This window comes from Glossina fuscipes, unplaced genomic scaffold, assembly GCF_014805625.2.
Source record: "Glossina fuscipes isolate IAEA_lab_2018 unplaced genomic scaffold, Yale_Gfus_2 112, whole genome shotgun sequence".
Lineage (NCBI taxonomy): Eukaryota > Metazoa > Arthropoda > Insecta > Diptera > Glossinidae > Glossina > Glossina fuscipes.
This window is the reverse complement of record NW_023998455.1, coordinates 9,489,344-9,516,803: the sequence shown is the minus strand read 5'-3', so window position 1 is coordinate 9,516,803 and position 27,460 is coordinate 9,489,344. Positions and strand designations below refer to the sequence as shown.

Below are 27,460 nucleotides of genomic sequence, written 5' to 3'. Positions count from 1 at the left end.
TTTAGTTGGAATCTCCTATTATATTCCCAAAAATTTCAGTTTCAACACAATGAGACACATTTCGTATCATCTTACTTCACAAATACGCGGTTTTCCCTTCCGATTAAACTTGTTCGAGCTGAAGAAAGCTATACTTTGCTACGAACGGCACGTACAGCATCGCAGTACGTTTTATATATTGTCATAGAACGAATTCTCGAAATAAAGTATTGTACGGGAAGTGGTTGAGTAAGTGGGTCGATTTGAACCATTTTGAACAGCATTTGCCATTGACACGAACATATCCGTCTACAAAATTCATCGAAATATCTCAGGAGTTACGACCTGTAGATTGAACGCAAAAATATATGGACAAACAAAGGCAAGCTTAGATCAATTCAGGAAGCGATTTTAAATTGTAAATGATGCGTTTAGTAAAAAATGGGTCAAGTGCTGGGTGCACTAAATTAAGCTGGTTTATTAAAATACAAATTTTTCATGGTTAATCACTGTAAATAGCCAAATCAATCGGCCTGTTTAACTGAAAATACTGCCACAAGATTTCATTTTGCCAAACCGAACTGCTCTTCAATTTTCTGTGACGGTTAGCTCTCTTTCTTTAAGTTATTATTTCAAAAAAACTTTACGTTTACGAGTTTTCCATTTTTGCTGAATGAAATCTCCCTTCCCCCGCCTATTTGAAAAATTGCCGTTATTAGGCCGTGCTTCCATCACAATTGGCGAAAAATCATATACATACAAAATGTAGTGTGTATAGACTTTTGATTCTAATTTCATGTGAACGATTACAAAAGTATGAGCAATTATTCAAAAAAATAAAATATATATCCCTAAAAATAGTATTATATCTGTGATACAATGTAAAACTGATATATTATTTTATTTTGTAACCAAATATCGTAAAATCTACTAAAGATGCATATAAGTACTTGCTTGTTTTGCTCTATTTTTATACTCTGGTTTGATTGGTTTGTGAATGCATATTGATGTTCCGTTGAAAGTCATTTTGATTCGTTTCTATTTTATTATCACGTGTTCTCTTAACGCGAGAAATTTTAGCAGCAAATCAGCTGTTTTTAGTTTCTTAGGGTTGCAAAGCCTTATAAATATGCTAGGTTTTTACCTTCACAGCAATTCTTATGGCTACTTTTTACGACTTTGCGTTAATCTGGTATTTCCTTACTACTATATTGAAGTTTTTGTAGACGTGGTTTTCGAGTTTTAGAAGTTTGCTTCCGCTAATAAATTATTATAAAGTGTTATAAAATGTCTTCATCAGGTTTGTTATAAGAAAATGTATCTCTAAAATGCGAAAATTGTTTTGAATAAAATGGATCTTATATATAAAGGCAAAAAAAAAAATTCGTGCAAGCAATACGGCTATCGAATTTGGCGATAATATGTGTATTTGTACAATGGAGAAAACAATTTTGCCGTATGTGTGGTGCTGCCTGCTTTCTATGTATATTATCTGGAGTGTGGGATCGTAACTTAACCAAATACTAACATGCAAGGCCGCTAGAAGAAAGTTATTGCAGCTTATTGGGGTTTTTAAAATGTGTATACATACGCACATACATTAATAACTATGTATGTATACTCGCTCGTCTTTGTTTACTGCCAGTTCAGATCTTTGGATAAGTTGGAGAGATACGCATTTCATTTAACATGATTATGATGCATAAATGCGCTGAGGTCATGCGTATAAACCATCGCAATTTCCATATATTTCTGATATCTGCGATATGTAAATCCGATCGCTTCTTTATATAGATTAGTGCTAAGGCTAACTTTGCACATAAGCTAGTGGATCGGACTCTAATTTTTTGGGGCTTTACGCTTCGCTTCCTTATTGGGAGCTGGCTCCATCTTCCGATTACTTATTTCTGCGTGTGTGCAAACCTACTTATTTTAATTAATTCTAAGAAATTGCTTATCTTTTTCGTACAATTGTGCAGCAGCACAAAATAAGCCATAAGTTAGACTTTGTGCATAAACGATTCAATGCGATCATTCTTTTTGACCAAAATTATATTTCAAAATGGTATCGAAAAGAAACAGTGAGACGAAACTTAGAAAAATCTTAATTTATTGACTATGATTTTCAATAAGGGAAATAAAGGTGATGATAAAAAGAAATAAGACACATATGGGACCTGAAAGCTACTCCAAAATAATTTTTTGGATAGCCGACTTACCCTGCTTTTAAAATTTTATCTATGCAATTACGCAACACATCCGTCGTAAAGTTCCTTGTAGCATTTTTTTTAATATTCCAAATCACATGTTTCGCCCCACTTGAAAAGAGGGAGTACGCCCACGGAAATTATAAGCAATTGATTAGCACAATGTTCTTGCTTGGTATATTATTTGAAAAAATAGCAAAAATTGGCCAAAAAAAATGAAACTTCGCAATGGTTTTAATTTTTTAATCACTATTACTTAAATAATTGACGCTTTCCTAAAAAGATTGACGTGATTTGTTAAAAGCACCGTGCAATAACATTTTTTTATTTTTTTTGTTTAATAAACGCAATGCATAAAATATTTCTCAACAGCTATTCCGTCAATATTTTCCCTTTTATCCCATTCCTGACGTTACAATGGAGATATTCCTTAGCAGATTTCATTCAAGGTCTTTAACAGTTTAGTAAATCATTATTTGCAAAATAAAGTAGCTCAAGTCACGACGCCTACTTTTCTTATCAAAGGACGTTGAATAGAAAATTGGCATATTTTCTGGTCAATAACTTAAAAAAGAAGTATTGATGGATAGACGCTTCGGTCATTTTACGTATGGCTTTTCTTTAAAGGTATTTTCTGTGGGATCAACTGCGCGCACCAAAGACCCGTCAGAAAGAGAGCCACAATTCATATCTGGGACTGTTTAGCTAGATCATTAACAGCAAAGCAATAATTAAGTGAGAAATATCATGGCGGAAGAACAGACGTATAGATGACCTCGAATCAATGCGCAGATGAAGAAAGGAAGACATTGTTTATATTATAAACTTAACCGAATATAATCTTTTTTTAATGAAATTAAGTACTATTCCAATCAGCTAGATTCGTCTTACTTCTGTTTTCGTTTTTCTTACTAGATCAAATGCGCAGTGGGTTATTGTTCATTGAAAAATAATATCAAGAACCTCTCCATCCTCAATCAACTATAGCTAAGAAAAATGTCGGAAAAAATAAATACAGAATTTCCTCATTTGATTTTGTCGGACCGAACATTCAATAGCGCATAGCTCTACCTGTAGCATATATAGAAAATAATCCGTAGTAGTTGCGTCGAACTGTAATGAAAGTTCAAATTTATTGTATAATAATGTATTACAATTAACAATTTTAGGAGACAAACAACGCAAAAAAACACTTTTGTCAAGTGTTATAAGCGATCTCACATTTCGGCGCAGGAATTTAAGAAGATGAAAAAAATTTGATTCTCATAAATTGCAGTTATTAAGGACATTTGAAGCGTGAAGTCGTACCTTCTGATACGTTTTGCATTACTGCATCAGTTCTCAACAGATTCTTATGAAGTATCGAAATTTCATTTTTTTCGTTTTTCTAAGATAGAGCTGGTAGCTGGTAGATTCAGCCATAGCCGAATACAATTTTCTTGGTTGTATGTTGCACTGTTAATGAAATGCTTGTTTTTTGGTGCTTTCATTTTCTCTATATATAATTATACAACTCTTTTTAGGTAAAAAAGGAAAAAAGAAGGGCACTGTTATATCTCTTCAATCATTTTTATCAAATGGTGACGCTCCGGTCGGTACGACGCAAGTAGCGAAGAAGATCCGGAACTTCGATGCAGAAGATAGTGACGACGGCACAACTGCTTTACCACTAGTTTATCAACTTCCGACAGCCCCAAGAGCAAGTCGGATTTTTGACGATGGCGCTATCCCGCACAAACCGCCATATATAGCATATCTAACAAATTTGCCATTCGATATAAGTGAGGATGATATATATGAGTATCTAAATTCGTATACCATATTGTCCGTACGGTTGCCTCGTGAGGACAGTGAATCCGGACGAGTAAGAGGATTTGGCTACGTCGAACTAGAAACAAGAGATGATTTAATTCAAGTTTTAAGTTTGCCTGACCCTTCCATAAAAGGGCGTCGAGTGCGAATAGATTTGTCTAATGAAACTGAGCAACACAACAAAGGACCGAAAGGAAGCAGGCGTGGCTTTGATAACAGCGGTCATTACGCGGAAAGTAAGGAATCTAATAACTGGAGAAGAGATAATAACGATTCTAATAATCTTAGTAATAATTTCGACCGGAGTTTTAAAGATAAAAAACTTAATGCAGACATTAATAATCCCGGCTCATGGAGAGCAGGCAACCGTTCCAATATTCCAGACGTTTCACCGAAAAGACAATCCTCCAAAGCCTTATCGTTAATGGAAGAATCTGTGCAAGAAAGACCAAAATTAAATTTGAAACCGCGTACACTGCCTCTTCCAGAAATTGTGGCGCAGCCAGACGCTGAATTCGAGCTAAAGCCTTCAAACAAATCCGAAAATTTTATCAAACCATGCGGAGTATCTTCTGAAAAAGTTTTCGGTTCAGCGAAACCTGTTGATACCACGGCAAGAGATATGGAAATTGAGGAACGGTTAGCAGAATACAGAAAAAAAGAAATTTTGCAACACGATGCTGACGTATGCGAAAAGATAAAGGAACTCAAACTTGAAAAGCTTGATAAGGAAAATTCTAACTCGGAGACTAATTGGCGCCATAAAGGAGATACAAATAGGAATGTCGACAATAAAGGTAATTTATTTCTCTTTTTATTTAATTTTTAATGAAATTTTTGTTAAAAACGGTAAACTTGAAAACTTAGTGGTTTTCCTATTTTAAACTCTAGTGTTTTAATCATCCATTTTGTTTTCGAATGTTATAACTTCAGTTATATCGTCAAATTAAAAAAAATCTTGCAACCTAAAAATATTGAGTAGCGTATCTTTCCATATATCTAGGCATATATTAGGGCTAGGTTATCTTTACTGTTTTTATAAATGCTGAACGCTTGTTTTTTCCAAGTCTGTTCGGAACACGGAAAGGGATTCAGAATGGCGTATCGGTTTCTGCCCTTGCGTTCATTAGTTGGACACTTTCTCTTAATTGTTAACAATAAACTTTGCGATAGATGTAAATCCTAGAGACAATGTATCAACCCCAAAAACTATGGAACATTTTCAAGTTTTAGCTGATTTGAAAGACGTCTAAAAAAGATAAAAGGTGCAAAAAGTATAAAGATAAGTTGTCATTATAAACACAATTCAAAATAATACTGCTGTAGAAATAAGTTATTAAAATGCTTGTAGGATTTAGATGATAAAAGCACGCCCACCACGTTGAAGAAACTAATGCGAACTTAGGAAACCACCGACTTTTTTCATGTTCTCCCCTATAATTTCGGACCCTGTAATGACTATTTTTAATATCTATGATCAAGATGTTCATTAGGATCAGTTTCATTTTCGGTCCGAAAATTGTGTCGATCGGCTTAATACTATGCCCATAATAATTGGAACGTTCGCGTGGTTAAATGCTATAGCGTTCATTTTCTTTGATCCGAAGTGACATGAATAATGTAACATTAAAATTTTAAAGTCGATTAATTAATATAAAAACGTGGTTAATCAAATAAATAAATTGACTGTCATTTTTTGCACTTTATTAAAATTTTGCTGCCCGCAAATGGTTAACGACAAAAATTTAATTCCAACGTATTCCCAGCATATTAGCATGTTTTTCACCCAATTACAAGAGAATTCAACATAAATCGGAATTAAATTACAATTGAAATGTTATCGTTAATTATGGACGTGCTAGTGTACCTATCGTAACCACTTGTAGACAGATGGAAAGAAAGCTCCGATTCAATTCGTACGCAATCGTTTCTCAGACCAAAACAAGTGGGAGCAGTAAATTTCTCGAAATTTCAATTCCTAGCTTGAACACAAAAATACATGTACACTCATCCCTAGAAGCTGATTCTGAATCAACTGTAATAAAAAGCGTTGCCGTCTATCTTGAGTTCCCCTGGGTTCTGTACAATATTTGCGCAAACACAAGAGTTATAGAGTGTAAAAGTAAATAAAACGCGACAATGATTATCCCGAAATTAGTTCGGGTTTAGTAGTTATATGTAAATGTCAGGAAAAATCTCCATGTGTATACAACATGATTGAATTATAGTATTAATTAAATCCGATCAAATTTTTTTACCTTCCAAAGAAATTGTACGTAGGTATTAAAGGACTTTCGAAGATTGTTCTATTTAATTAATTATTTATATGTGCGCCCAATGTAAAAGAACAAAAATCCTATAGTTATAGCACAGTAAGGCAATTTGCTCCAAAATGCATACAATAGAATTACGCTTAGTAAACGATTCTTAGTACACTGTTAATATTACTTTATTCGTCATAGTCACATTATGGTTAATATGCTTCTATGGATTGCAATAATGAATGGAAACGATAGCGTCCCAAGATTCGTGAAGGTGCACATCTGAGGGCATAACTCGACCTCCAGTCAAATAATGTAATGCGTTGCGTTTGGCAATGCGAGAAATGATGAACAGGAAAATCAGCGTTTCCATCGCAACCGTTCCGAGACGGAACACATTTTTAACGATTCAGCAAGAAGTAAGAAAACTTAGGAGAAAGCACTGGAAACATTTACTCGTAACTCGCCGTCCAACCAACATTTATTTCGCTGTGTTTAAAACAGACCAGTAAAAATCATTTAAACGATTTTTTTTGCCTAGAAATCTCAGAAGCTCTGCAGTGTTAGCGTAATGATTTTATCCGAAAAGTAGCGAAAGATTTCTTGTAAAAAGGTACATGTTTAATTCAATCTAAGTTATAAGAAAAATATCCATCCATGAGTAAACATTTATAGAACAATATTTGCTGTGCATTATATGTGTAGTTGAACGCTATATATTCTTTAGTCCAAGAAATTCGGAATATATAAATATGTGAGTTACAGTACTAAGTATATCTAACAAGACATCTTAGTTTTGATTAATTAAAAACTTGTCTTGCGCCAAGCTAGCTAGTTGATGGGGAAAGCGAATTAAACGCGAAAATTGGTTTAGGCTTGTAAATCAAAAATTAATCATTAACTAATTACAATTCAATTATTTTTCAATCAAGATTAAACTAGATTTCTCGTACCAATAAGAGTATAAGATCTTTTCCGGCACAAATAATTAATCAAAGTACGAAATAGAGTACCTCAAATAATTATGCAGTGCATAAAATTAGACATTGGAAATATTGTAACTAATTGTGTTCGGTGATATAAAATATTCCAATTGCTGTCCTAAAACTGTACATACTAACAGTAGCCTCGATATTAGGTAGTAGCGGCTTTCATGGAAGAATTACTTTTATCGTACGACTGGACTTTGTGAAAGGCTTATTTTTATATAAAGCTTTTGGCGCGAATGAAGATCATATTTCCAATATTGACAAACGATGAGAGATCAGAATTTAAAATCCTTGACGGAACCCGCGATATTATGTCGTATGTATGCTTATTGAAAACGTATTTGGCACATTTACATAGATGCAAAGTCTAAGGAATAATGGCACTTTATTCATAATACTATTTATCGTATATACTACTTTGTTTTCTTGCTTATAATTTCTATGTTTTATGTAAAAGTGGTAGCGGGAAAATGTTGATCTACTTGAAATCGATAGGGTTAGCAGTCCAGTAAACATGAAAAGTGCAATAGTCAAACCGCCCTTAAGAGAACTTCTATAAAGCACAACCTGAATTAACTATCACCCTCTTATTTTAAATGTCTCAATAAAAAAGTTTAAATTTTTATAAATTTAAGTAACGTAGCGCCTTGCAGACATACTGTAAATAAGTCAACGAGCGCAATATATCGGAAATCTCAATTTCCTTTGCGCCTAGGCGTGTTTTATTTAGGTCTTCATAAAACATTTTCTATCATATTCAAAAAAATGTAAGAATTGGAATTTAGCCTATTAATAGACTTCGGATAACAAGATTTACTTTTGGGGCGAACCATCCATTTTATTAATTGCGGAAATGGAAGAGTAGCCACAGCAGCAATTGAAACGCATTTATTACATGTTGTATAACTTTAAATTACGTATTTAGTATTTCTTCTTTTCAGACAACCGAAGAGAATACAGGGAATCAAACAATTACAATAAGGGAAATGGAAAAATTGAAAGGTAAGTAAAACTCTTCGAATATATTAATCATTACTTTAAATGAAACGGAATACAAAAATTGCTTTAATTTGTAGATAAAAAAAAAATTACAATCAAAACTCTTACATACGGTTAATATGTAATCGGTGAGCCAAATTGTGAACTATAAACTTTTTCCAGAATAAGACAGACGAGAGTACGATACGAACATTATTTTCTAAATTATCTGTTAGCACGAACGCAAAATTTTTGGCGCTACTTCTACTATAGAATTTTCCAGGCCTACTTCGTGTGTAATAAAACACATATGTTCGTAAAAAATGGCGTTGGTGGTAAATATTTACAGCTCTGAAATGTCAGCGAAAACCAAACACGACTAAAACTATGCGGCCAATATAATATAATTTGCTCTTCTAAATGTGCAAGGTGGATTTAGACAATTAATGAAGATTTCTTGTAACAAATGGTTTTTAGGGTCGCGCAACTTCGGCGTAGCTAATCCTATCGACAACACATTAAAGCGCGAGTTAATTTTTTTATGATATTACTATAACGTTATAGCCCAATTTTCACCATCGCATATTAAAAATTGGATTTTTTTGCTTTCTTGTGAAAATCCTAATTAAGGTGGTATACAAAAAATAGGCCGAGAAAGTCCAAATCTGGTACAGTTATTTTTGTTTTTTTGTAAATTACTATTACGATATAATTTTCTTCATGAACCATTGAAAATTATACCTTTTTGTCGTGTGAACTTTAGCTCTCGATAAAAAATTGCCTCAGCCGATCTGAAGTTTCCATACGAACGTAGAATGTCCATATACTACTAGTAAGGCGCTATTGCTGAGAAATTTTGAAAAGAACCATTTCCGTCGAAAAAATGGACCAACCCAAACCATTTTCAATAGCGTTCGTCCTTGGATCGAAAGACGTCACTGTACCAAATTTCATCGAAATATCTCAAAAATTACCACCTGCAGCTTCAACACAAATTACATGGACTACAGACGGACAGACAGGCTTAGATCAATGCAGATAATGATTCCGAATCGATAAGTATAATAACAGGTTGGTTTATCTTAAGCCCTTCTGCGTGTTACATACGCCCACACTAACTTATACCTATTACTATAGGCGTAGAGTATAAAAAAAGGCGTGGGGTTTATTTCTATTAAAAATGGATTCAAAAACAAAGTTAAACTTCTGAAAATTTTATATATTACAGTATTATTTTGGCGATAACGGTTTGTCACCTTCATGGCTTCTATTACATTTACTGTTATTATTGATTTTTGTGTTAAAAACATTTACCAAGACCAATGTGTCGAAATGTTTCCGCTAGAAATATTTCGATATAAAAGACACGCCATCCTCTGGTCAGAAAATCGCCGACAACATCAGAATAATTCTTTAAAAAAAAATGGAAAACTCGTATTTTTAACCAAAACAACCTGAATTAAATTAATTTAAATTTTAGAGATTTGTAGTGTCATAAGTAAGTAATAATTAGTAAATCCGCGACAATGCCTGTGTGAATTTCCTCCGATGGTTGCAATGGCACTATTGTCATGAATTTTGTTTCTAGCTCTTCGTGATTATATTGCTTCTTATTTTACTTTATTATACAGTAAAAGCTCCTTACTCGCGCTTCCTTTATTCGCGGCTTCACTATTTGCGGATTAAAAAAATGCGATCCAATTCCCATATTCGCGGCTATAAATTTCTTTACATATTTAAACATATTTAAAAAAACAGAATTTAGACTTTAAAGCACTTCTAGTTTTGGCAAACGCACCAGGTCATCCTCGCGAACTTGAAACTACGCATCCAAACATAAAAGTAACATTTTTACCTCCCAACACGACGGCTTTGCTTCAACCTATGGGCCAAGGAATAATCCGGGCCTTTAAACTCTATTGCATTAGACGAACCTTCAAAATCATGTTGGATAATATGGAACGTAATCCTGATATGAATGTTATGGAATGCAGGAAGAAATTTGACGTAGCAAAATAAATCGTAAACATAAAAGAATCATTGGAAGAACTGAAGCCACACACTTTGAAGTCACCCTGGAAAAAACTGTGGCGTGCTCTGACTGCGGAAAATGACGAAGAGTCTGTGCAAATTCAAACTTTGACTGCAAACATAGCCGAAATCGCGAATGGAATAGAACGAGATGGGTTCGAACAGATAGAATCAAGTGACATTCAGGAATTGCTTGAATCGCAAGATGAAGATTTGACTGAAACCGACTTGGAGGAAGTATTAAGCTCACCGCCCATTCAAGAAGAGGCTTCAACAAGCACTGGAAATGTGACATTTAATTTGAAAAGTCTTCATCAGTCTGAATTGAAGGAGCTTTTAAAAACTGCCAAGCAAGGGAAAATTACAAAATTCTTCAAACCACTACCTAAGCCTGAAGATAATTTATCAAAATGTTCAAAAACTTAATTAAATTTTTTTTTATTTTGTCACCTAAGAACGTATCCCCTATAAATTCCCATTTCGTATTCACGGTTTCTGTATTCGCGGCATTTTTATGGAACGTATAGCCCGCGAATAAGAACCTTTTACTGTATACAGTTTTCCGTTCCGTTTTGTATTAGTTCTACTTCTCTTGCTCCATCTCTTCACTTTAATTGGTTTCGCTATTTTTCCTTTTTTAATCGAATGTTTGTACACAGGAGCCGTTTGTGACTATGGTTGAGAATTGGGATGTAGGTCAGCACGACCAATAAGAGGAGGAAATTTGCGCAAATTTAATAGACCGTCGACGGTGATTTGTAAGTTAGAAGAAAAGATCGCCAGAGGAAAACAAAAGTGAATACTTGCTCAAAGATCGTTTAATAATGATATCTACTGCCCAATAAGCGAAAAAAAGCACAATAAGTTACTGGGTAGCATTGGTGAATTTAAGTTAGTGTTTGATTCTGTAACGATGTGGCGTCTACGTAGTTAGAGCAGGGTTTTGTGTGTGTTTTGTCAGTTTCCTTTTGTCATTGGACGTCGTCTAAAAGACAATGACCTGAAAGACAAATATGCCAGCGGTGGTCTTATCATTTGCGTCATGTAGCGGTTAACTATTAATTCCGCTTATAATTGGATTCTTTTGCTTACCCTTACAAAGAAAAAAAGACAAAAACAAAAGAATGTAGTAATACACTGATCCCATTGGACCGGTAGTTTTAAACAGTCCATGTTTGGCATCGTCTAAATGTGGTCGTGTTTTAATGTGTGTATGTTTCATTAAATTATTAATTTTTAATGCAAAAGTCAAGAAATATAAAATTATTGGACAAAGTAGGCATTTGACGTAAATGAGAATGTGATGTAACACACCAACATATGAAATAAACTAATAAACTGTATGCAACAAATATTGTTTGTGTAAAAGTCGCCAGTTAAAAGTATAACCAGCATGTTATATGAATGATTCCATTTTTTGTGCATTTTGATATATTTACGAATATTGCAACGAAATATGGCCAGTGTTTGAAACAGACATCAACAATTCGTCAATGAATAAACCAAGGATGTGAACCATTTTTATGTCGACATCTATTGGAAGTTTATGTAATGTTGAAAGGTTGGCTAACAACGACGTGTGCTGCAAATGCGAAATTTGCATTTCTAACATGATAATAACCTTGGGGTAACTTGAAATTCCTTAGGCTTTTGAGCTATGTTTCAATTTAACAGCTTAGCATGCTTATAACAATCACATATATTAGTGGAAGCTGCCCATAGAGTGTAGTTTCCAGTTTACTGTGGCTTAAACGCTGCTATACCATGGGCTTATAAACCAACGTGACAATCATTATGTTTTTGAAAGTCAGGAAAGAAAATCGAGTACAACATTGGACCTTTGCCTTTAATAACAATTTAAAAACCTTGTGTGGAGAACTCAGGAGAAAATTGTCAACGACATTTCTGTCTAATAGGTGGGAAAAAGTTTTGCTAATTTCCAACCGCTTGGAAAATATTGAATTTTAGCGCATGAGCTAATTGTGCAAGCCAAAATCGAGTTGCTTCATAGCGAACATCTTTTAGGCCTATATTTTCTTACTTGAGCTTGTTTCATACATTAAACGTATAAGGGCTATAGACTACTTATGTAGTCCTTCTTTGAGACATGAATCGAAATTGAATCAATTCTCGCCACCGCGGTATTAGCCACACGTTCTGTGGCAGGAGAGCTTCAGTCACAAGAGACTTTATATCGGACACAGAAAAAGTATATTGTCCCGATACTTAAGGAACCTCGAAGCCATTAAGGACTATTATAATAGATTATAATGTCTACCGTAACACAATATTTTGAAAATCTATCGGCAAAACTTGTTAAGTAATAGTGTTTCGACATTCTAAGGTGATGTGAAAAATTTGATTCGGGTTCGATTTTTTGAACCCGTTTTTATAAACGTCCCCAACAAAATTGAATCGTTATATGGTAGAAAGGTATAATTTTCAATATTTCATGGTGAAAATTGGATTATAATGGTAAATTGATAAAGAAATCAAATTTACTATATGGGTCAGTTCTTGGACGTGATTGCATATAAAACGAATAGTAAGCTTTTCGAAGAAAGGCTTAATTTTTAACATTGTGTGATGAAAATTGACCAAAAGTAGCCGCTTAGTAGACAGATTAACACTAGGACATATGAATCTAAGTTTATTTTTTAGACTCTAACAAATATAGAAGTTATTAGGAAAAGCAAGCCTATATATGAAGACAAGGTGTAATTTCTACTTTTACATGATGGAGCCTGAAAAATAATAAATTTTTAGGAAATATCTTTTGCTTACGCTAAATTTGGATTATGTAATGTGATATTTTGGGTATTGAGCGTCGAACAACGTCTGCTATGCTTATAGTAAGTAGGTTGATACTGGTGGGTAAATTATCTGCTGCGAATGCACAATTGATACAGCTTCATTGGTCACTAAAGGAATTGTAAAGGAAATGACGATGACTTTTCCAATTAGTTTTGCTATAGCCCATTAGTAAAGTTTTCGTTTATGATTGCTTAGAAACTCGAAGAAAATATGACTAATCAATGGTCGGAATAGCAATAAGCGTCGGTATACCGTTCAGGACTAAATCCAAAAAAGGAGTACACAAGTCGGTTCGGTTGGTGTGTAAAATAGTCGTCGAAAAAAAAGTTGTGATTTCATTCAAAACATTTCTCGATAAAATTTGCTCTTGTAAAGCACCGATTCCGAAGCTTGACACTTATAAGAAAATCACTTATAACAAAATCACCCTTTCGGTTCAAAGTTTTGCGTGACTGCGTTTTAAGTATACTCTTAAGCTCACATGAACAGGATCCGTGAGGAAAATAGACTCTAATGAACCCCAAGGAATTTCCATTACCACTGCGAGTATCCAGATCCACGTTTTAAATTCTATCAAATTTAATTTAAATTCTATCAGACGGAATTTCGTGGAATACCAAGATACTGTGGATTAAACTCCCCCACTTTACTAATTCGTCCTGTCAGGACAAGTACAGTTCGAAAGGTCCAAATCGTCGGAGTATTTTAACCAAGTTTGGGGAAGTAAACATATGTTGGTGCTACGGTTGATTGAAATATTAAGAAGATCAATGGATTTATTGCGGCCTGAAATGATTTTGACAAAATATTTTGAACAGTTGAACAAAAATATCTGCTAGCTTATTGTGTCTGCAGGAAATTGTTCTTTTTCAATTGTAAACACCTTACGATTGTTACCAACATCAAAAGTGATTTCATTTTCTGTGCAAACATTAACATTACCCTTAAGAACTGAGGCAAATGACTGTTTATGTTGCACATTCATTGAAATGACCGAATTATTAACATTAGCGGGATATATTATCAACAAATCTTACATTAGCTCTATGATGAGAGCTAAAAACGTCAAGTTATATTGCTCGACAAAAAATCAACCTGAAGAAGAGTTATTCTAGAACTTTGCTCTCTGAGCAGGGTTTGCATTATTCAATTTGTGTCTTATTTGTATAAAAAGACCACGAAGTGGGTATTGTTTTCAATGCAATTCGCACACCCTACGATAGAATTATAAGGACGATCAGCAGTCCTGTACTACAAAAGCATCCGATATGTTGAAACATTTGAACGTTTCGTCACTGAAATAGCTTTCCTTTCTGTTTTCGCATGACGTGAGCAAGAGTGGAACAACGTTTCAGCGCAACGCATTTAAACGTGCTGTACAGTTTTCAAAATAAACCATGAAAATAGTATCCTCCAAAAGGATTATTAAAAAGCAGTTTCCAATGATCATTGCACTTAAAGTTGAGCACAATGAAGTCGACTTTAGCTTTTTTAGTTGTAACTCCTTCCAAACCATAAAGCACAACTTCGAACAGTTTATTATCTTTACTCTCGTGAATAACAAATTTATCTCTTCTTTCTTTTAAGATTTTTACTATTCTTTATTATGCACATCCAGAGACTTGCAAAGTACTTTGACAACAATTGGAGTTATTTCTACATAAATTTCTTACTTAGACAAGCAAATCACAACTGTGGCAATGTGACATTTTTACAAATATTGTTACGAATATTCCTTATACATATTATTCTAAAAATTTTAAAACCAAATACAAATTCGGAATACTTTACGTGCCCGCGCAGCTGGCGACTCCTGGATAGATTAGCAAGAATTCGCAGAACATTTCACAGGTACAAAGGGATTAGCATCAAAATGTCCCAATGACGTTTAGTATTGGTAACTCGCTTGTAAAAAGGGTATATCAATAGACCGTTTGCAGAAGGTAAAGTTAGACGATTCGGGACAATTGAATTTTAATAATTGAAATTTAATATGGAGAAGACCTGAAGCAACGCTAACACTTTGTAAATATGAGTTTCTGCAATTGAGTGGGATGAGCTTAAAAAAAAAGTCTAGTAAATACGTAAAATCACAAAGTGCAGTTACGTTGCAATATAAATATAAATAAATACATTGCGTTAGAAAAAAAAGCGCACGTACCTAAGAAATCTAATCTAGTCCTTCCGTTATTGTTTGCTAGAAATTGATGTTTACAATTTTGCATTTATTTTAAGGTCGGAAATGAAGAAAGGAACAAAGGTTGCTAAGAATCAAGCTCGCGATGGAAAACAGAAAGATGAGAGCAGAAATAAACGTGAGCTTAAGACAGATCGTCCTCTTCCCAAGCACGCATTAAATCAATCTGGACCAGTAAGTACCCAAACAAGCTTGTTTTAAATTATGAACGTGGACGATTATTTCAAATTGTCTACATATGTAGGATCACAACTAGAATAGATATGGGAACTTTTTTACCGCTGTTGGCACATCCTTTGACTGATTTCGCCCATTTTCTGTACAAACCCGTCTGTAACAACTTCCTATTATTTTATAAAATTTGAATCTTATGAAGACTTAAATTTTAATATTCTATAATATTAGGCCAGCTCGGCTGATTTTTCTATTTTTATACGAGTACTATAGATTTATCAGTAGGCGTGCAAACTTCTATACGTATATCTATGTGTGTTAGAGCTAACAAGTAAAATATGACATTTTTTCGGTTTTGAAAACAAAAGCGGTATTAGGTTACGTTACACTGTTCTTCGACCGATCTGGCACATTTTCAATACTAATCTGCTTCCAAAATCTTCCAATGTTTCTGCCAAGTTTGGAGCCAAGGACCAGAAGAATGGTTATCACAAACATTACATACACGGATGGATTGCCCTACATGCTTAAATTGATTCAGAATTTAATGCTAATCTAAAGTGTATATAATTTGTGGGGGGTCTGAAGCCTCTTTCTAGATGTTATAACCGTTTTGACAAAAGATAATGTGGTTAACAAAAGGTAATTTATAGAAGATAACAAGAAAACATGAAAGAAAACTCGAAGGAAGGTAAGACAGAAAAGCTATACTTAAAAACGAATGAATTGAATTAAAGCAAGTGAAGAATCACGTTCGTCTCTCATCGATTCCTACATATCTACCACATTTATCTTAACAAAAAAAACAGGAAACAAAAAATTAACTATTTAAAAATTGGCAGTTAATTTTTTTCTCTTTTGTACAAGCGTGGAAATTTTTACAGTTTTGTCTGATCTGTGTTATGAGTAGGGAGATTCTCTCTGTTTCTTTGTTGGTTTCGTGGGTCTTGGCTGGGTTCTTTTTCCCGTTCCAATTGCAGAACTGCAATGTTGTAAAGAGGATTTGGCTTGCTCCTCAGAAGGTGTTGCCGTGTCAGAAGGTGAACACAGCTTGCATCGCCTATTTCGAACAAAGAATCTTCTTAGGCAATTTTAACGTAAATGAACTTCTTATTGCTCAAAGTTTACAGAAAATGTTCCAGTTTACATTACAAGCCCTTATAATAAACAAAATGTGGTCATACTTGTAAGTTTGCTTCAAGTATCCCAATACTTTTCAATACAACCAGCTTCGGAGAATACAGAGCATGCGTTTTGTTTGGGATACGCACAAGTACGAATCCGAAAACAAATAAAGTATAGTTTTAATGAACGCAAAGTTTGCAGTCGATGTCTACATTCCTTTTGTCATTCTTTGGGAAGTTGACCGGTGCCAAAATTGAGAAGTGGCGGAAAATGTGGAAATTTGATGTCTTGGTTCATAAGTGTCATTTTCCTGATCACAGACAAAAATGGGTTTCCGAACTCGAAACTACGTGCACATCCGGCAAAGAAATTTTTCAATGTGTAGTAAATTCTGGTCTTTAGTTGATCGCAAACTTATAGCAGAACAATAAAAAGATTTACATTGTTTAAATTTGTAATTTGCATAGACGGACAAATGTTTGTAAATATTTTCTTAGGCCTTCTAAACGACGAAATGCACCAGGCCGACTAATAAAACCTCAATCAATGTAACACACATATATATATATATATTACTCTGAAGAAGTGGGTAAGAAAAGTTCATCCCAAGATAAACGTGATATTCGTAATTGTTTTTAAAATGCTTTAAAACTTACATAAATATATATATGTGCTCCACTTTGATCGATAATTTGTTGTAATTTTTCTTATAAAACTTTCCGGATATCCAAGCGAAAAGTTGAGTCAAGTGATTTTTCCAATCCTCTTTTAAAGCCTTAGAATATTAAAAGAACTCTGACAAGAGCGAAGCAAATGGTAGTCGAACGGAGCAAGGGCCGGCCTACAAAAGTGAAAGAACGAAAGCATCGCAACTAAGCTCACTGAATAGCCGTTGTGGAGCACGACATATTGATGATAAGGACGTTTAATTTCGTTTACGCCATTTAACTTTTTAATTAATTTTTAACATTAAGACATAGAGTAAATTAATTGCCTGACCAGGTTAAGACAGCTCATAAGTTCCACCCAATAGAGAACAAGTATGATCAATTCGTGCTTTGCCGTTGTTTTTGCAGTCTCCTCCACCTTGGATAACAATTCATTTCGGTTGTTATTGGCGTGATTCTTTTCTTATAGTCCACCTTGTTTCTTTGAAAGATATTCACAGATGGAAACAGCCGGTAAATTTTTCTGTGTTATCTCGTATTGCAAGCAGATACCAAGACTGTTTTTATATCAAGCCTTACGAAAACTGTTCAAAATTTATGAACTAGTGGCAAAGACGTCACGACGTTTACGTTTGCCGAATGATTGTAGAAAGTCTCGTTATTATAAATATAATTATTAAAATAGCATTAAATATAGGATGTGCATGATATGTAATCGAGTTACCTTTTTCTCTTACAGATACTACAATCGTCGAACATGTACTCAGGACTTGATGAGGAAACATCGGAATGAAGAAATAATTTAAATCTTAAAAACTAACTTTTGATGATTCATATTGTAGATACAAAATACACCATAGAAAATAAATTTGATAAAATAAACGAATGGGAAAACAGTTGAAATGCTTTTCGAAAATAATGAAATTATTCTTTCTCGAATATTTATAATAAACGAGTTTATTAATGTGCTCACAGGAGAAATAAACTTAATAATAGGTTAGGTGTGGGTAATCAAATAACTTGTTTTGGGGGTTTTGTAAATTCTTTTTGAATTTAGCAAAGATTTTACATCTGGATTTAGGGTCGAACATACCTAAATTCCAACTAAAATTTATTGGAGAATGTCAAAAGAAAACACCATAGACTGGCCGACAGTAAGACGTCCTGACTGATATCCCGATCGGCGGCTTGACTTACGTTGCACTTTATTACTCGAACCATACTCACTCAAGAAAGATTAAGAGCTTGTGTGAGCAAGCTTGAAGACTCCCGATCCCTATGGAATCCAACATCTGTACATGCAGCCAGCTCGGAAAGCCACCAATTCAGCAACAGTCAACGCATCTGTTGCTTACATCCATTATCAAAAGGTGAAGATATATTCGTTTTGCCAAAACATTCATTACATACAGAAGGAACCATCGCCATTGCAGTGCAACCATTGGGATTGATATCGAAAATGAACCAAATCAGTCGAAGAACATTCCTGCACTACCATCTTCTCTGAAAATAACTCTATTTTCCAAAAAGAAAAAAGATGTTCTTTTGTTATTACTCATTAGCTAAGCCAGAGAAGTTTATAAAACTCTTACAGTATGAACAATGCTAAGGGGCATGTACAAAAATGGAAAAGTTCTGCATTCCTAGCCTACGCATTTTGTCAATCGCTCAAAAGGCCCCAAAAATCCCATAACATGTATTCACCTTTGAACAGCTTCAAATTCAGAGTGTACCTAAGCAAGTCCGTCTGTTCATCTATTTGTCTGCTCAACTTTGTAATTCCTTGGTAAACATTTTCTCGTTGTCAAAAATGCAGATATCGCCCACAAGTTTTTAAAAGGATTTGAAAGAACCTAAACTGGTTAAGTGACATGCCTATAACGCTGACACGCCTATGCAACAAACATTAGCTTACCCAATATTATAAAGTATGGAAACTTGGTTTTCTTGTTAGATAGAATGTTGGTAATGGGTACAAAAGATTCGTTCACAACCGATTACAATTTTCTTATTTAACTGAAAGGGCATTTGTTCTTCATTTATGAATTATTCCTCGGTACTTTTTGCTACGAATAGCTATTAATTTATTTCTAATGCATTTCTTCTGTTGGATTTTTAATCTTAAGTGATAGTGACACCCTACAGGAGCAGTCAATCGGAGCATGGGCCCTGTACGAGTAACACAGTCATTGTCACATGGTTCATGTGAGAGTGTGGAGGCAACGAGAAGTAGCAACTGCGTGGCGTTCAACCAATCGGTAAGTGTTTACTTGTATCGACTGTTCTCTTACTATAGTTACAATCATACACCAATCGTAATTAAAGTGTTGTCTACCGTTTTGGGTATTGGCCCATGAATGACTTGATACGCGTTCCTCTTAACTACTTCGCTGTGCGATAACGTTGAAGTGTCTGCCGAAGACACTATTTAAAATATAATAATAATTAATTTCTAAATATATAAATAGATCAGACTATTTTCACGACCGCCTTCCATATTTTTGAAATAGTGCTGCATGCAAAACTTTTTCAAATTTGTTTACAAAGTCAATGGGTGTTAGTGTTTCGATGCAAATTGATGTCAAGAATTTGGATTGTATAGGCAACTTTTTTCTTCGCATGTAACCATTTCTACGAAAGATAACCATAACTATGACAAAAGGTTGAAAGTTTAATTGTGGTTATATTGTGATTAAAAATTTGGGCCAGGTTAGTATATTTCCCGGACTTCACTTCATGTAACGTTTCTCATGAAAAGTAAGCTTTTCGGTGGAGGCAAAGTACAACGTTTAGTACTTTATGACGAAAATAAGCGAAGAGTAATAAGATCGTGAAAAGCAAATTAATACCCAAATATAATAATTACCACCGTAATTATGTATTGATCTGCTCTCTCTGTAAGGTCACCCCTGAGAAGTATTTCTTTACGTTGAATCATGACATCAGTTTTCGAATTTTATTAAAAAAGTTTTGAATAAATTGTGTTAGGCGAAGTGGTGTGTATTGAATGGTCAGCCTCGCTGCAATAAAAAATATTTCGAAACATGTAATCTTTCTTTCTGTTTTCTTATTTGCTTAATGTTACAGAAAGAACTGGACAAATACGAAATTATAAAGTCGCAATGAAGAGTACACTTCAAACGTTGGTTAAGATAACGTCTTGGGCACACAGGGATGTTTTCCGAGCTTCTTGGCAATGGGTAAATTATAATAAAGTAATCGCATCACAAAGCGCTATAAATTAGCAGAAGTCTGTGTCGAACAGACTAAGTGTGATACTTTGCCAAAAGTCCGTACGATTTCCTTTTGTTAGATACGATTGGATATGATAAAGTTTTATGTTATATATTTCTATGCTTCAATATGATTCTGTTTTCTTTGCAAATTGCTTTGCGTACTACTCAAAAGTTAAAAATAAAAAAGAAGAACTAACCATAAGAATGGATAATGCAACTGGGATGCAAGGTTGCAATCACTTCAAGCAAAAATTAGAGTTACCAATTTCTAATGTCTTCAAATCGTAAACGTAATGAGCCAATTGATTGCGTGCAAAAAAAAGGGAAATAGTTTCTTGTACCGCTCTGTTAGTCTGCTGCTAGCCTGTGATCCGGTATGTTCCTTATTTTGCATAATAGCAGAAGTGCGTCTATAGAATAACTAAAATGAAAAACCTTTTCCGACTTTCAAATATTAAATCAAAAACTTTTTCCCAACGTAACTTCGAACTTTTTTCAAGAAGTCGACTTGAACGTGTAATTTTAGAAGATAAATAATCAACGATTCAAAGTAATAGATTAATTCAAGAAAATATTATTTGATAATTTTCGGTCTATGTTAATAGACTGGAAATGTTATTCGGAGATATGTTCAACTGCGCAAGAAACGTTTCTATCGTTGCGTTAGAATTAGAAGGTAACTCCAAGCGATGTCGTTTGTGTATAATGTCGTTATATATTTTTAAACTTTTAATTTAGTGTTACGGTCTCCAATACTGTGATCTTATAGTCTGCAATACGTGGGAATGGACATTGTGGCCTCATTACGGCTTTGTTTAACTTTCGTTAACCGAGGCAAAATTTTAATTGGCCGTTCGGTAACAAACACATTTGAACGAACCCAATCTATTGATTGTCTAATTCTTGTTGTCATTTTTTCTGATATATTTTTTTTTTCATGATATAAAATTAACATTTGCAACAAAGCCAAACTTTTAAATATATATGAGTACATACCGATAGTTTTGTCTATTGCTGCTAAATTTGTTTTATTGAATTCGCACTTCTGCCTGTTTACATACACAAACAAGGTTACTATTCGCGTTCACTACATGAAATGTGTAAAAGTAATTTTTTGAATTGTGATCTAATATTAAGCTTATTGCCATCGTTCTACAATACATTAAATCTAGCTATTGCTGCATCTGTTCCGATCAAGCATTGTCGACCTCGAAGCAGATGTCCCCCGTGGTTTAATAAGACAATTGAATATCACAAGAATAGAAAAAACTCGCTATTCAAAAAATATTCGAAAAGTGGCTCTGCGCTCGACTATGTCGCTCACTCGGTGGCGAGGCATAGATTTAACTCCCTCAACCATCATTATTACTGCAGATACCTTCAGTTCATTAAATCCTCTCTGTTTGCTAATCCTAAATTCTTCTTTAAATTTGTTAACTTTAAAAGAAAAATTTCCACATATCCCTCTCATGTTTCTTTTAATGGCTCTGGTTCCTCGGATGATTTTGAAATCTCAAATCTATTTGCTGAGTATTTCCGACGAAACTTTTCGATTGCTAATTTCGATTTATCAGCAAACTACCCATATCCTATAACTAACTCGGTTTCAATACCTAACTTGGTTATTTCGGAAGATGTTTTCAAAGGGTTGAGTTCTCTAAAATACAGTTGTTCGCCTGGACCTGATGGAATTCCATCATGTGTACTTAAATCTTGCGCTGTCGAGTTGTGTGGTGTGATCTCAAAGATTTTTAACATGTCCTTGTATTCAGGTGTTTTCCCTTCATGTTGGAAGAGTAGTTTCCTTATTCCTATCCACAAGAGTGGAAGTAGACAATTTGTTGAGAACTACAGAGGCATAGCCAAGTTGAGTGTCTTGCCCAAGTTGTTCGAGCGTATTGTGACTCAGCATTTGGCCTTTGCCATTAATTCGTATATTTCTCCGCACCAGCATGGCTTTCGGAAAGCGCGATCTACAGTCACCAACTTGTTAGAGTTTACCTGTCATGTTTTCAAGGCTTTTTCTAGTGGCTCTCGCACAGATGTTATTTACACTGATTTAAGCAAAGCATTTGATATGGTTAACCATAGACTACTTATCTTTAAACTCCAAGCCTCTGGTTTCCCACCCTACTTAGTAAAATGGATAAGCTCTTATCTGCACAATAGATCCTTCAGAGTTTTGTTTAACTCCATTAGCTCGGATGAATTCCCCGTTACATCTGGCGTACCTCAAAGAAGTCACTTAGGTCCCATTTTATTTAGTTTATACATTAACGATCTCCCATCGGTGGTTAATTCCAGCCAGATCTTAATGTATGCTGATGATGTGAAACTGTTTTCTTCCTTCTCTGTTGAATCGCAATCACATCAGCTTCAAGGTGATTTGGATAATTTTGTTGCATGGTGCTCTTTGAATCTCCTGAAACTAAATTTGAGTAAATGTAAGAAGCTTTCATTCTCAGGAAGAAAGTCATTCATTACTCAGTACTTCATAGATTCGCATAAATTGGAGGACGTCGATTCGATTACAGATTTAGGCGTTTTATTTGACCATAGGTTACGTTTTAACTTGCATATTGAGCTCTTGATTAGCAAAGCTAGGTCCGCGCTTGGTTTTATAAACAGGTGGTCCAAAGAGCTTGATGATCCCTATATTACGAAAAGGCTGTACATATGTTTGGTTAGACCCCTACTCGAGTATGCCTCAGTTGTGTGGTCTCCTTCATATAGGGGCTACGTAGATTCAACTGAATCTGTTCAAAAGCAATTCTTGCTGTATGCCATTAGAAATTTGGGTTGGGATCCGATTGCCTCTCTTCCTCCGTATGAAAATAGGTTGCTGTCCCTACCGTCTCTTGAGAAACGTAGATTTGTTCTTGGCGTTTCCTTTCTAATTAAAGTAATAAATGGTGCTATTGACTCGCCTTCATTACTTGGTGAAATAAGCTTTAATGTCCCTAACCGCTTCTCTAGGCACTTTATCTTGGTTAAGCTTAATCAGTGTAAATTTAATTATGAGCTGTTTAATCCGCACAGAGTTGTTTGCAAGAACTTAAATGACGTCTGTCACTTATTCTCATTATCGGACTCTTTAAAGTCCATTAAAGCAACATTGCTTAATACGCGCGATTTACTTATGTCGTATTTAAACTAGCTTTTATCCTTAAAAAGTCGTTACGTTTCGAAAGTGAATTATTGTCAATTTATTATCGGTTGCCAGGCTTATGCATGTTTGCGATGGCTTAGGGGTTCATTTACAATTTGGTCCTGTACCGGTTGTAAGTGTGCTCCTATGCTGATAGTGTACATGCTTTTTTTTCTTTTTGCTTTTTCTTTTTTTTTTCTTCTTATTTGTTTTATTATGTTTATACTCAATTTTATTGTTAATTAATATTAGTTTTGCATTAAGAGCCTATTGAACTCGACTGTTATTTGTTTAGTTGAGTTTCTAGTATAAGTGGAATAAAATAAATAAATAAATCAATCTTAACTGTTAGTGGTAATTTTTCACGGCTAAGTGCTAATAAGCTAATATTGGGCTTTCCTAACAATTATAAGTCATCTAAACGTTGGATATGCTTTTTGGGAATTGGAATGGTTTTGCAACAGGTACCTGCCTGAAATGTTATTTCAATCCATAACTACATTTATCTTGCTACTTATCCAGCATTTATATCCTTCAGGATTTTTTTTTTTGTGAGGTGGATAACCATCAACAGGCGCCCATCAGGGCAGTGCGCGACTTTAACCCGCTAAAAACCAACCCTCCAATTCCCTAATCTATGGCAGGACTGTTTAGATATACCTTAACAGGGAGGGTATCCGTTTAAGCACTACTTACAAGCCTACGTTGACGCTCTTCGTGTCTTTGTTTTCCCGAAATATTTGCGGCGAACACTCCTACCGGCTTCAATATTTTCAGGTCGTGCAACATAATTGTCACAAGATTGTCGGGGAGAGGTAGCACACCAACTTCCTTCTGTAGTATGGTATTTCGGACAGGCAAAGAAAACATTGTAACGGGTCTTCTTTGGCGGGGTAAGCTCAGGGCATTCCAGGATTCCTTCCAAGGAATATATACAGAAGAAAAATAATTTGGACCTCCGGATGTTGGTTTTATTATTTATTTACTCCTAAGGAATTTACGATAGATAAGCGATTTTAAGAGGAGTGGGAGGAAAAAAAAATCAGCGTGGTGACCCGACTCTTGCTTTGGTTCGTCCCGAAAGATTATTATTGTTTTGTTTACGTTTTAACCGTATCGCGAGATTCTGTAAAAGAAAAGCAAGACGCAGCGGGTGTTACAGCAGCCAACCTCGGTCTATAGGCTCACGCGTCCGTTTCTTAACCGTTTCACTTCGCAAGAGAGTGTCCATTACTCATTCAAGGTTGGCGGCTAAGCTAAACCTGCCACCCCCTATCCGTGAAAGTTAACAGTCCTATTAGTCATTCAGGGATGACGGGTAAGCTAAACTTGCCATCCCCTATCCGTGAAGTTAACAAAAAGGGCCTAGCAGTAATGTCAGCTAGTTATGTAGTCCGTAATCACTTACTTCTGGCTGCTGTAACACGAATGAAAAGACGAGCGTGCTGTTACGTGGTCTTTTATAGTCGCGATCATCATCGCTGTCCCGTTACATAGCTGCTTTGACTTTCATATGTGTTACCATGATATTCTTAAAACAACAGCAGGCGTTAAAACAAATTTGACCCGATTACGAGTATTTTGTCATTATTATTGTGTTATTCTTATGTGTGTTTTCTTACATATACTAATTTAGGTCTGGTCGAACATGGTTGCCTGCATCTACTAATGCTACCTCAACTACTGACTCGTATGGTCTTCTTGCTAGTGTTGGCTTAGGTCTGATTGAACATGTTTGCCTGCATTTATAATATAATACTAATCTTATGTATATTTTAATGTTAAATAAGTACCAACTCGTATGATCTTACTGCCAGTGCTGGCTTAGGTAACAAATCGTATGATTTTATAAGCCGCAGAACCGTTAAGTATGCCTTCATATGATATGTACAATGAGTAATCTTATAAACCTTATGTTACTATTGCCTATTGCTTGTATGCGTATTTTTATGTCTGTTTTATTGTCATTGCTAATCTAGATACCAAATCGTATGATTTCATACCCCGTTAGGCATGTCTTCATATGATGGGCACCATATCAACATGGCCTTTTTTTTCACTCGTAATGTTTGCTTGTTTGCCTATCGTTATGTCTATCTTAAGGATATTGGCACCAGACCGTTAAGTCTGTGCCTTTACAAAATGTGGATAATTCAATACTACAGGTAGTTTGTTGAAAACTAGCAACAGCTATTAGAATGTTGCTCAACGGATTATAACACGTTTCTTCATGCAAAGACTTATGTATATTGCTTATACTGGGCACATTTCCTTTTTCTCTTGTTTTTTAATAAACATTGAGTTATCAACAGTTTGTGCAGGAGAAGGATGATCTTATGCTGACGTAAGGAGAGGAGATATATAAGGGGTATTCATTCTCTAGAGCGGAGGGACAAACCATACTGACTGTTTTTGGGGTCTAAGGGTCGCCATTTGTGCGGACGGAAGGAAGTAAAACGCTTCCTTACAACATGTTCAGCGTCTTCGATGCTTTCACAAAAACTACAGAATGTGTCCTGCTCTATCTTAAACCTATTTAAATATGCTCTAAAGCAACCAGGGCCGCTAATTGGCTGTGTCAAATACCTGCTTTGGCTCGCAAGTCGATTTGTATGATCCCAGCGATAGCCAAAGCCGCATCGTCCGACGTCGTCCGCTCTTAGAGCGCATAGCCTGTATGCTGCTTGGATGTTTCTTGTGTAAGACGGTATAGTGAGGGCTTTTTCCCAAACTAAAGAGCTATACATTACTGCCGTAGTCACCACTTTTGCAATCAGCTTTGTATGATCTTGCCAAGGCCCCGCTAGTTTGGCAGTAAGCACGCCCGCGACTTTGCTACCTTAGCTGCCTTTTCGCCCATGTACTGCAGAAGCCGTTTAAACGAAAGTCTATAGTCGATCATCCCTGCTAGGTATTTTATAGCTTCTTGTGACTGTTTCCTCGTATCTCCCACTTGGATAGTCACTTTCTCAATTTTCTTCCTAGAAGAGATTCATACCGCTTCTGTTTGTTCTTCCGCCAGATCTAAATTCACTGACCGCAGCCACCTCTTAATCGTGTCGGTAGTTTTATTCGCTGTAGTGGTATTTCCCTCTAAAGTTTTTGCCACGATAGTTATCGCAATGTCGTCAGCAAAACCCACGATGGATGCTCCCTCTGGGAGAGGTAGTCTCAGGATATCGTCGTACATCACGTTCCGCAATGTAGGACCCAGGACTGATCCCTGAGGCATCCCTCCGGTGGTCGGCCTTTCTCTGCACCCTTTATACGTAACGTATCGAAGTTTCCTGTCAGTAAAGTAACTAGCCACTGTATTTAGAAGATGCGGTAGGACTCTTCTTTTCTGTACAGCGACTATGACACAATACCAGTTTGCTGAGTTGAATGCATTTTTAATGTTTAATGCTATTACTAAGCAATACTTTTTGTTGCCTTCCATCCAACGTGTTCCTTTTACACTTTGCCTATTGTATCCAATAGACAAATACGGCGGTATGCGTATGCTTCACGGTTTAGTTGGCTTTGGCAGCAACACCAGCGTTTGTTGTTTCCACTTATCTGGAAAAATTTGTTCTTTCAAACAAGCGTTGAATGTGCTCACAAACATAGCCTAAATATTTTAGCTTCTTCATCACCTATTTATACGCCTTACCCCACTTTTTCACCACATTTTCTTACTGACCATTATCGATTTTTTAAAAAGTCATCGCCTGAATTTGAGCTCTTCTTGATGTCTGAGATAAGCGCTAGTCCCTCTCGATCTTTGGTAGATATGCCTCGCTCTGTTATATTGAGCCCTTAGTTCGGTTATCTTGTCTGTCCACCAGCATACTGGCTCCTT

General features: G+C 35.3%; 1 protein-coding gene across 2 annotated transcripts; it reads left to right on the top strand.

Moving 5' to 3' along the window:
- The first annotated feature begins 1,153 nt into the window (after positions 1-1,153).
- Positions 1,154-19,379, top strand: LOC119639151 (eukaryotic translation initiation factor 4B). 2 transcript variants are annotated; one of them, XM_038036388.1, is made up of 5 exons: positions 1,154-1,279; positions 3,710-4,795; positions 8,190-8,250; positions 15,307-15,442; positions 17,975-18,068. In XM_038036388.1, exons 1-5 carry the CDS (start codon positions 1,267-1,269, stop codon positions 18,026-18,028), a joined length of 1,350 nt encoding a protein of 449 aa, XP_037892316.1. In that variant the 5' UTR covers positions 1,154-1,266; the 3' UTR covers positions 18,029-18,068. The 2 variants fall into 2 exon arrangements, with proteins under 2 accessions (XP_037892316.1, XP_037892317.1); XM_038036389.1 differs by lacking the exon at positions 17,975-18,068 and adding an exon at positions 19,362-19,379 and having other exon boundaries at positions 1,155-1,279.
- Positions 19,380-27,460: the final 8,081 nt, after the last annotated feature.

What these genes read in the sequence shown, in the direction of transcription:
- LOC119639151 (XM_038036388.1), top strand. An exon ending in GGAAATGGAAAAATTGAAAG is followed by an intron (nt 8,251 to 15,306) that starts GTAAGTAAAACT and finishes ATTTATTTTAAG; the next exon opens with GTCGGAAATGAAGAAAGGAA. An exon ending in CATTAAATCAATCTGGACCA is followed by an intron (nt 15,443 to 17,974) that starts GTAAGTACCCAA and finishes TTTCTCTTACAG; the next exon opens with ATACTACAATCGTCGAACAT.